At 41.4% G+C, this 11,326-nt stretch overlaps 2 protein-coding genes across 3 annotated transcripts in view; one reads left to right on the top strand and one right to left on the bottom strand.

Moving 5' to 3' along the window:
* Positions 1-1,166: 1,166 nt before the first annotated feature.
* On the bottom strand, positions 1,167-3,950 carry aanat1 (arylalkylamine N-acetyltransferase 1). The gene is made up of 3 exons (XM_041036312.1): positions 3,803-3,950; positions 3,130-3,284; positions 1,167-1,472 (listed from the first exon to the last, which is right to left on the bottom strand). The coding sequence occupies exons 1-3, from the start codon at positions 3,948-3,950 to the stop codon at positions 1,167-1,169; spliced, it is 609 nt and encodes a 202-aa protein (XP_040892246.1).
* Positions 3,951-5,184: 1,234 nt separating this feature from the next.
* ube2o (ubiquitin-conjugating enzyme E2O) overlaps positions 5,185-11,326 on the top strand; it is a 37,316-nt gene continuing 31,174 nt past the window's right edge. For both annotated transcript variants that reach the window (XM_041036685.1, XM_041036686.1), the window contains exon 1: positions 5,185-5,946. In XM_041036685.1, coding sequence (XP_040892619.1) covers positions 5,521-5,946 — 426 coding nt within the window. In that variant the 5' untranslated portion in view covers positions 5,185-5,520. The remainder of the gene's footprint in view (positions 5,947-11,326) is intronic.

Genomic DNA, 11,326 nt, shown 5'->3' with positions numbered 1-11,326 from the left:
ACTGTAAATGAAAAGGTTTAAAACCAGGCTTACTAGAAAATAAAATCTTTATTATTTTAAGAACAAAACATTTAAAAAAGAAAGAAAGAAAAACATTTGTCTTGATTCAAGACTTTGGGAGGCAGAGGTGGTGACTGTCTACAAGGGGGGAAGGCAAGTGGAGACTACCATGGAGAAATCTTGAGTGCACACACACACACACAAAGGTCATATAGGATGGAATTGTTATGTATACATATAGTACTGTTAGTTCTGTTAAAGGGAATGTTTCGCTCTGTAAAAGACATTAAAATTTATCACATCCTGTACAACCCTTTCAGACTTTGGGAACATGTTTACAATGCTACGACAAACAGGGTCACTAAACTTCTTATAGTGTCTTATACTGTTCAGGTCAATACATTCACTTGTTATCTGACACTGATCTGCTCATATTCCTCCTTTGTAGATGATTTGATAACTGTTAACTTTCAATGACCATGGAGGTCATTGAAGGTTAACAGTTTACATTGGCATGTCACTGTGTAGTTTTTCCATTACCATACCTGTACAAACATAAATGTTAATCTTCTAAAGCTTCTTTGAAAGGCCTTCTGTTCTGTACATGACTATAAAGAATACACTAACAATGGGTATATACTGGTTTTACTGACTAAAAATGGTCCTTTTTGGCCTCATATATTCAAGCCAGAAACCATGTTCGTTAAATAACAAGTATAAAAAGTGGTCAGAGAAGGAAACAAGGCAACTGAGTTCTATTGAACATGATAATAAATGTCCAGCATTTATCATAATAAAGAAAATAGTTTCATACAAAAAAAAAAACACTGAAATTTGAAATCAGGGCTTATATTCTCTCAGGGCTTTTCTTAAATGATTTGGTTCTTATGTTCTAGACACACTAAAATAAAAATCACTGTAAATATTTATATTTTTAAGCTTCATACCACTTTTCCAAACAGCTGTTGTTTGGCAGCTCTTTGTTTTCAGCTCTCTGCAGACTCACAGTCCAAACACACACCACACCGTCTGCTGAACAAGTCCCGATCACTGAGCCGGTCTCTCACGATCCACAAAGACGTCCCCTCACCCCATTTCCAAGGTGGCGGGGGGGTCCTCTCCACCACTGATAACCAAGGAGAATCCACATGAAGTCTCCTCTGTCCTCAACAACCACTGTTGCGGCGCATGAAGGCGTGGCCCCTGACTGGATAGAACATCTCGATGAAAGTGAGAGGCCCCACTGTGATCTCACTGGGGCCCTGCACCTTGAAACCCGACTTCTGGTAGAAAGGAACCAGGAAGTCTTCGCACATGAGCACAGCGCGGCGGACGTAGGGCAGGCACCTGAGGTACTGCAGGTAGCGCCACATCAGGATGGAGCCCTTGCCCTGCTGGCGGAAGGTCCGGTGGACAGCCAGGACGTGGATGTGGACGGTGGTCCCGTGAGGCTTATGGAGGGTCAGGGCGTCCTGGAAAATAGAGAAGAAAAGCTGAGCTGTAAGATCAGATAAAGGCTTTATTGTTGAGTGGTCTGTTGGGCTTGAACAGAAATGTTTAATAAAGCTGGACCAGAAAACTGTGAATGACACATTTTAACTAGAAATACACTTGAAACCAAAAAGGACAAAGGACTGAAAAAGTCCACGGTAAGTCCAGATCTCTCACTGCTGTTTGAGCAGTGTTAGAAGAAGCACACAACAATAAAAAAAATACTGCATTACAAGTAATAAAATCATACTGAAGTAAAAGTACAAAAGTAAGCAATACATTTTGCTAGTATCGAAAGTAAAAGTACTCATTCTACTGCATTGCAGCCACTGTCTGTTATAAGTATAATACTTATAACAGGCAGTGGCTCTGCAATGCATACTAATACATTAACATTTCAAAACATGAAGAGGCCCTTTAATGCTGCAGGGGTTGACGTTGAGATAATCTGAACTACTACACTGTCGGATAGTGCAGTTGAAATTGATCCAACATAATCTATTAACTGATATTAGGTTTGGTTTATTTCACGTTAATTGGCAAAGTAACTAGCTGTAAAATAAATGGAATCGAGGAAAAATACACTATAACACTCTGAAATGTTGTGGAGAAGAAGTAGCATAGAACAGAAATGCAGTAAAATGAAATCAAAACACCTCAAAACTGTAGTTCAGTATTGACTAAATTGACTAAATGCCACCTGCTGTTTAGGAGATTTTAACCCTGTAACTTTTAATAGCAGAAATAAGCTCTTCTTCTTACAAGATAAAAGTTGAATTCATGAGCAACCCAACACATCGTTGCTTAGTTCAGTACGCCCAGGGGTTTATCTGCTGCGGCCTGGCTTGGTCTGGTGTGATCAGTAGCTTATGGTAGCTAATCTTAGACATTATAGAGTAAGTTTTTTCTGTTTTCTCATTCTCTCATTTGTGATTTGGAGTCTTAGGAGCTAAGCTGACGCACAGATCTTTGGAGCTTCAAGGATGCCTCAAAAACTTGCATAAAAATTTGGGAAATTTCAGTTTGACATCGTATAACTTTGTATATACCCATGATTAACTCTTTGTTACTTGTGAATCCTTTGCACTGCCCTGTGCATTTGCATTCTTGCAAACACACGCATATACAAAATGTTATTATACAGTTTGCCTTACAACTGGCATTTATTTTAAATACTGAAAATGGCATGAGCATGTGAGAAATAAAACCTTTGAATCTTGACATTTTGAATCTTGTACACAGTTTCAGTTTTGCTGCAGCTCAAGACTGCTCCAAAAATTAGTATAGCAGGAAGATTTTATTCACAATTTTGAGAAACCTCAGAGGAAAATATCTTTTTTGACCTGATTCTCCTGGACCTTGTGGCACAAAACTGCCCAAGACTTTTTTAAAATACAGCTTTTCAGAACCACTGTTCAGGTGCTATTTGAATTAGAGGCCATAACATTTAACATTTCCAATCAGATTTAAGTGGAGCTGTTCAACATTAATCCTCACCGACTGAATTTCCGAAAGCATCCTACCATAAATATGCACTTAAATCTCTTCTGTTAATCTCTTTTGAACCTTGTCTTGCGTTTTCCTTGCCAGTCAAGCCTGAGATAAATTGCTGTCCAGGTGTCCTCTGCTCGGTCTTACCATGGTAAGCCTCTCCTGGTCCCACAGTGAGCCAATGATAAAAGCCACCAGACGTCCCTCCTCGAACCAGCCAAGAGACAGCTCAGGACACAGGGTGAGGAAGTGACGCACTTCGTCCAGGTGGAGAGGACACTCACCGGACACTGAGATGAAGGCTGTGTGGAGGAGGAGGAGGAGAGTCAGTGTGATCACAGCCAAAATGTATACACTGAGAAGCCTGGAAGTGAGCAGGATGCTACCTACTGCAGTGAATATTAAACATATGGAAATGTGGCATGTATACATATACAGTTCACAGCCTGGGATGTTATGAAGGTTAATGAAGGTTAAAAGCATCTGAACTTATATCATCTTTGCATATGGGAAAGAGTTAAATCACCATATTAATTTTGTAGTGGGCCACACACTGTGAGTAAAGAGTCTTACTATTTTCTGTAAATGCTAGTTGTGTTCTTGTAATAATGTAGATTATTTTGCCCACAGACTTAATGAGTTGAGGTTTTCTCTTTTTTTTTATCAGACATGAGCTGAGGCAGCTATTACTCAAGAATGAATGACTGAATTTTCCCTGTAAAAGAAAGAAAACGTCCCTGTGTGCTTAACCGTGCATGGGACATCTGTCAAAGCAAGTGCTTTATAATTCAGCAAAGTGAAGTATAAAGAGTCGGCTTACCTTCTCTCTCGATCTCAAACACACTTATTGCGTCCTCGGGGCTGAGGGAGCGGAACTCGCTGGCCGGCAGCGTGTGGCGCCGGCCCTGAGGCACCGGAGAGCGCATGTGGACCGGCTTCATGAACGGCACCGCACTCATCACCGACATGGTCTTATTTTACTTATTTTTTTTAAATCTCCAAACGCCCTAAAGTGAAGCAAAAGATTCTGCGCCGAGATTTCACTCTCCCACTTTCTGCTGGTCTCTCCTTTAAGACGAGGTTTTGCTTCTCTAAAAGCCTGATCCGTGCGTAACAGGTCTGTGCGTGAAGACTGAGCAGAGAGTGGCGCACGGTCAGTATTTATACTCTCGGTGCGCAGGGGTGGTTGGTTATAATCCTGAAGTGAGCTGGATGACCAAACCCTCCTCTCCCCAAGAGTAGATCCTCCAACAATAAACATATTTATCTGGGGTCAGGAGGGATATTTGTGTGTTGAGAATTATCCTCGTCATGCCACCATCAGACCTGCAGCAGATTTAGATCTTACTGATCATGTGTTGGAGTTCCCACAACAACATATGACCAAGTTACTGTCACGAGTAATTAGAGCTCTAACATTCATTAAAGTGACTCACCTGGGTCACAAAGTGGACGATAGTCGTGCTGAGATTAGTGCGAGCTATTCTGATACCATTCATTATAATGTCATCGTCGATTAAAGCTGTCACAGTGAGAAGACTGAGTGCTCTCTGCCGCTGTTGCTTAACTGGGCCATCTTAAGGACTCGACTTATCACTCTTCATGTGATTTCTCTGAAGGAGACTTTCCATTGTACCTTTAAGTCGAGTCCACGATTTTTCCACGCTTTATTTTCCAGATCTGTAAGAGGATTACAGGGACTGCATGGGTTTGTTTGTCACCTCTTCAGCGTTTAAATAAGATCTATACCCTCTATAACCAACTTTCATTTCTCCCAACATGTAACCCACATTTTTTTAAAAAATAATCTGACACAATGGCAGCATATCCAACTGATTCACTGCGTTTTTCAAATGTAATTTGAATTTAGAAGGCAAGCGAGTTGTCCAATATACAGAAACTGACACCAAGAGCAGGTGAACTCCTTGTCAGGGTCACAAGACTGGAAATAATCTCCATCTCCAGATAAACACCGAGCTTAAATTGTGTAAAGATTTTCCTGGCCTGTTACACGTGTTTATATATCTGAATATGAGAAGGTTTCCGATAATTTCTGATAAACACACACACCAAGGTTATTTTTTGTCAGAAATATATTTACATATTTTAAATATAATCTAACTATAAAAACAAATATAATACTCTTGACAACTCTTCATAATACTTTAATGTACACGTACATTTTGTTTGCGGTTAGTTTTAAGGAGTCTATTTATGAATTAAATTATATTTGCTTGAAGAATCAAAAGTAAAAGTACTCATACAATATAAGAGCCTGGGATTTAAAAGAAAACACAAATAGTTAATACTGATGTACTAATTTGTCTTCCCTCATGATTACCAGTTTTATTTACAACAGTAGCTCACACTGCCGCTCAGTGGTGACAGTGGGTACTGCGTGATGACGCTCTCACACTGCGCTAGTTACGCAGCCCTACGTGGCGACGTAAACACGTGCATTTCGCTGCTTCCAGGTTACAGTTTTTTCATTCCACCGTCATCCTCGCGCCTCAGCATCACTCCCTGACAACAGCAGCGATGGCGGAGCCCGTAGCATCGGATGCGGCAGCAGCGACAGCATCCCCGAGCCCGGGCCTCTCTCCCGCAGCCAGCCCGGGCTCGGAACCTCCATCCATGGCTCTCTCTCCCTCGGCGGACGGCTCCCAGCGGCTGCTCTTCTCCCACGACCTGGTCTCCGGGCGGTATCGCGGCTCAGTCCGTTTTGGCCTCGTACGGATGATCCACGGCGAGGAAGAGTTTAACTCAGACTCGGACCTTGACGATGGTGGAGGGAGACGGGGCGGCGGCGGTGGTGGTGGCGGGGGAGGAGGAGGAGGAGGACGAGCCCCGTGTGGTTCGGACACTGAGAGCGCCGTGGACACCCCGAGTCGGCCTCTCGGCAGGGGATTTGTCCGTGTCCAGTGGTACCCTGAAGGAGTAAAGCAGGACATCAGGGAGACAAAGGTACCACACCGCAGCTAATGCGCGAACTGTTTACACTGAGCTCGACATGAGGGCTGCACTGCTTTCACTGCCTGTTGTGTTTTTATTTTGGCGAAATAAGTCGACTTGCTAGCCACTCAGGGATAAGGTTCACTTAATCCCGTCTGCCTTAAAACGCGTAACCCATCTCGCTTACTGGCTAGCATTCAAGCACACATGCTAACTAGCAGTTTAGCTCATAGCCTCATGTCACTCAGCTGGTGCTGGCAGGCTAATCAGGCTTGTTCCACCTGACTAGCCACTGTTACATCAGATATAACCGTCTGACTGACCAGGGAGCAGCTTTCTGTCTGCACTGTAGGTGTAACTACAGGCTCTGGCAGGTGCAGGTCCCTGCTAGCAACCTTAGACCTTTTGATTAGCTCATCTTTGACTCTGTAGCCCTCATCTGGGTGTGACTTGGCCTGAGACCAAGCACTGTCAAACACTTTACAGGATGGAACAACTAATTATTATTCACATAACATCTGAAACGCAAATGCATCCTATTTCAGACCAGTGTGACCTGTCATCTTCAGTGACAGTGCTGGACACAGATTGGGAGAAGAAAGAGCTCATCTTGTTAACTTGTGATATTTCTTGTAATTAATTGGCAGATATTGTTCAAGTATAAATGACAAGCATTTGCTGCTTCCGACTTATCAAAGGTGAGAATTTGGTGCTGAATGAATAGAATATATTTGGGTGCTGAGCCATTGGTCAGAAGAAAGAAGACATTTGAATCATTAGTTTCAGCTGTAATCCACACAATTCCCCTTCTCTGCCCCAATTTTGTGTCAGTCTTTTTATTTCAAGAGATGATTATTGTCATTTTAGATGAATTGTTTGGCCTAAACCATCAAATATTCACAAAATTATGTGGACAATGCAACTTAGTTACCCAGCGTCTTCAGGCCCCAGATGTAACACTTAATTTTGGTCACAAACCCACTGTTTTGCCAGTGCAAGTGGGGCAACTTTGATTTTTATTCATCATACATGAAAGCCACAAATAGTTTATAGGTATACAAGTATTATAAGAACAGTGTCAAGATTTCTGGGTGATTTCTGGTTAAAGACACCACTGTCACACCTTGTTCCACATTCGGTTGAACATCTCTGTGTTCATGAGTATTTCATTGAGCATGTTTTTCATTTTGCAGCCAGGTAATAAATTTAACTGTAATTTGGAAAGAAGCAGGAAACCAGCTGTCATGTAAATTCTCTAGGGCTTTTCTAGATTTCTCCTGGGCCTTGTGGAAAAGGGTCAGAGAGATTAAAGGAGAACTGATCTGGAACAAGCTCATACAAGCTCATTTTAGAGACACAGGATGGGACCAGAAGAAGCCCTCTGTTGCCTTGCTTTGTCCTCCTGGCTCAATGAGTAAAGTTCTGGCCCGAGCGTCATTCAACCTTTGCCTCAATAAAGGCTTTGTCAAACAATGACACTGATGTTTACACACCATGTGGGCTGTTAATGCTGTGTCATTACCAGTTTGTGTCCCCAAAGGATCTCGTGTGTGCTGGTGTGCATGTGTATGGAGGTCACTCTGCAGTAGTGTTGTTTGTGTAGTTTTGTTGTGGTGTGTAGGTGTGTGTGTACAACACACACCTACAGTTTGCTTATCTGCGCGCACCACATGTCCTGTCCCAGCAGGCTTAGTTGCGTATATCCTGAGAGCATGTTGAGGATTCTCGTCAATAATTCATGATTATGTCCTGCAGTATGCAAAGTTGCATATCTTCAAGATGATATTTCAACAAAGTTTTGAATTATATTTATTCTGCAATTTTTTTTTTTCTCAAGAGTGATTAGTGGATGGACAGCTAACAAAATCTGCCACACTTGTCAGGTTTTTTTTTCTTGAGGTTAATAAAACTAGCATTTTCACAGAAAAAATGAGGATTCTGATTGGAGTTTAGAGCACAGCAGCAACCATTAGGTGGAAATTATGAACAACCCAAGAGGTTTAGTCTAATATATTTATAGTTGTTGCTTCATTACATTTCATGAAAATTGAGCATTTGCAGTTTAAATGCTCCTTTGCTCTTAACATGTTTCCTTGTTTCATTTTCTTTGTCTTTTTGCTTTAAGAAGGAGGTAGTACCAGAACAATTAGTAAACATACACACGTAACCTTAGCTGTGTATTTCATAGCAACATGGATTGTGCACATGTTTTTGTTAACAGAATAAAGAGGTACTAAACAGATTAGCCATCTTAATGAAGGTTTGTCCGCATGCATGGTGCTGCACCAAACACTTCATAGACCACTTGTATAATTTTTGGGCGAGCTGATTCAAAAGTCGCGTGACGAAATGTGGCTGACAGTGAAGTTTATCTGCATCTTGCAGACTCCGCTACATTTAAATCAGTTCAACATGGAGCTACAACACAGGACACACCCCCTTTGGAGATGGTCCGTAAAGAACTGAGACAGCAACACAAAAAGCAGTGCAAATAATGTTGCATTGCCTTTTGTGTTGCTGTTGCAAAATACAAAATGTTGTATAAAAGTTGTAAAATCTCATGGCACTCTTCACTTAAGGAAAGATGTTGCTAAATAAGCAGCTACTTAAATAGAAGCAATTTCCCGATTAAACAAATGAAATTATGCCTTAGCAAAATGAGAGAGAAATCATTCCTAATAACTTTTTTAAAGCCTCCATATCTCAGACACTAAAGAAGGCACAAGCCGAAATTCTGCACACTGGTTGCTGGGTACAGTGACATGATTTACATGAAGTATGAGACAAATCCAGTATGTTCAGTCGGGAGCCCTCTGTTGATTTGAAACAGAAAGGTTGATCTTTCAAGTTTGGCTGAGTTGGGAATGGACAGGGAAATATTGAAGCTGAGAAGTTTGTTTGCATCAACAGAAGTACTTACTGGTGAAATATAACTTTCTTCAGAAACAGTGTTGTGAACCCTTCAGTTTGTATCCTAACAGCAATTCACAAACTCAAGATCATAAATATAGAGAAAGCAAGGGAGCTTACAGCATGCACAGGAAGAACAGTTTGAAATTGTAACATAAAATATGTGCATTGAGCTGAGGAACTAAGATTAAGATTTTGTCCTGACACACGGAACAAGATAGCATCATGTACTACGCAAAAAAAAAACATCGTAAGCTGTACTTTGCAAATTTCCTGAACCCGGTGGAAAAACAGGTTCAATAGGTATCACACCAAAATGGAAAAACTTATCTACCAATGAAATAAAACCACTGAACGTGAAACTACAGCCAGTGAAAAGTATGAAAAATTAGCTATTTTCAAAAAATTATTGAATGATGGAGTAATACATCATCTTTAACGTTTTTTCTTTTATCATTGCAGTGAATAGCAGCCCTTTCCCTTAAAAGGTTTCAAGGAAGTTAAAATAATCCGTCTTCTGAAAATATAAAAGTCTGTCAATCTGTTGCACTCAGTTTTGTATGCAGGACCAAATAACCTCCAGATGCCAAAAACACACTTCTTTCTGGTTATTTCATCCATAAATAGTTTCTCAGTTGATTTCTAAAAATCAAAAGACTCCCCTTCTTGAATATACAAAGACATGAGGGAAACAACAGCTACACTGTTGTTCCTGGTACATTTTGGGCTATCAAACAGTTGCACACACAGGCACATACACAATGCCAGTGTGTTGTTTTGTCAGAGTAAGTACTGTACTGTCAGTGCATTGGCTGTTTCTAGTAAATTAACTGCAGAACAACTTCCATGATCAAATTTGCACAAGTACTTTTGATTAAGCGTAATGTAGCTGCTCCAGCTGTTGTCGCTTTCTGAGGAGATCAGTAAATCTTTGTCATCGAACGTCTGCCACTCGCTACTTCACTCTAACACATCACATTTTTTTTCACCCAGCGAAATCTTAATAACGATCTGCAGAGTGAGTGATGGGGCTTAGATCTGCATCTCAGTGCAGGTATGAACAGGTACACCATAGCTGTTGTCAGCTGCGCTGTTTGTACTTTCTTTGCTGGTTTGGTAGCCAGTCAGTCAGGAACATGGCTGACTTATTTCAGTGCCTGGAAGGCTTCGCAGCAGTTGCCTAAAGGGCATGAATGAGAATACAGACTGATTCCCTCTTCTTTTTCTCAGCAAAGTGAGCATGTACAGTATCTACGGTCATAGTCTTTGTCCATTTTTTTTCTTGCCCATCAGATAGCTGTAACCTTAAGTGATACTATTCTGTTATAAAAGCACACAAGGCCAGATGATCAGTGCATTGGAAACTCCTGTGTGTTTTTAATAGGATGGTATTAGATACATAATCCTGTAAGGACAAGGACAAGGTCGCTGCCTTTGCATTGTCATTGATTGAACGAGAACGAGATGATTATTTTCTTCACTGACCTTAAAACTGCAGGTTACTGGAAGGGCTAATGCTTTTCTTGACTCCATACTTACCACCATTTCCACCTTGCACTATAAACAAACTACCGTCAATAGTTTGTTTATAGTGCAAGGTGGTTAGAAGGTAGGTACACTAAGTCCCTTTCAAGGATCATGTGGGGAAATGTTAAGAGTAGATTTAACATCACATGAGGAGGTTAACTTGACCTTTTACAGCTAAAGGTGTTGATGAACTTTTATATGCAGCTTTATGCTATATGCTTTTGTTGCCATGGCAGCCAATTTGATTTTTTTTTTCTCCAACTTGTGATTTTGATGTCTTAGGTTCATTTTTATGTTGTTTTTCAGTGATTGTTTGTTGTTGAAAGGTGGTGATTTTGCCGTTAATTATACAGCACCAACAATATCATTTAAAAAATAAATTCTAAAACTATTGTGATTTGAAGAAAAACTCACTATATATATATACACCGTCTATGAGCATTAAAAACCAGAGCTGTGACTTTAATAATATCCCTTGTGTCACTGCCTGCTTTGTGGCCTACCACAGTCCCCCTGTCAGCATTAGCAAGCACAGAGAGCCCTGTTGCTGCAGCACAACCTTGAAATTTACATCCAAAAACAGAATTGCACTGCAGCAGGTAGCTAGCAGTGGGACGCACCAAGGGAGCAGCAGTGCAGTGCACGCCAGACATGCCCCTGGCTGTATCAGTCATTGGGTAACTCAAACGCTCATCAACGTGCCGCTAAGACCTCCAGAGGTATTGCAACTCCTGGTACGCCTTGTATGATGATGCATCAATCATCATCTGTGGTGCTGTTAAGGTGGGTGTCGGGACAGACGGGTCGAGGTGAGCTGTGTCGCCCTGGAAGCGTCAGTTCTGTGGCTGTCGGGGTGGAGCAGGTGGAGGAGGAGGAGGTTTGTGTGGTAATAATGATGACAGGGAGGGTGCAGCAGGGCCAACTGCTGCTGTGGCTCACTGACAGGGTGAAGAGG

The sequence above is a fragment of the Toxotes jaculatrix genome, chromosome 4 (genome assembly GCF_017976425.1).
Source record: "Toxotes jaculatrix isolate fToxJac2 chromosome 4, fToxJac2.pri, whole genome shotgun sequence".
Classification (NCBI taxonomy): Eukaryota; Metazoa; Chordata; class Actinopteri; family Toxotidae; genus Toxotes; species Toxotes jaculatrix.
Note: the sequence above shows the minus strand (reverse complement) of the source record. Positions and strands in the feature narration are given on the sequence as shown.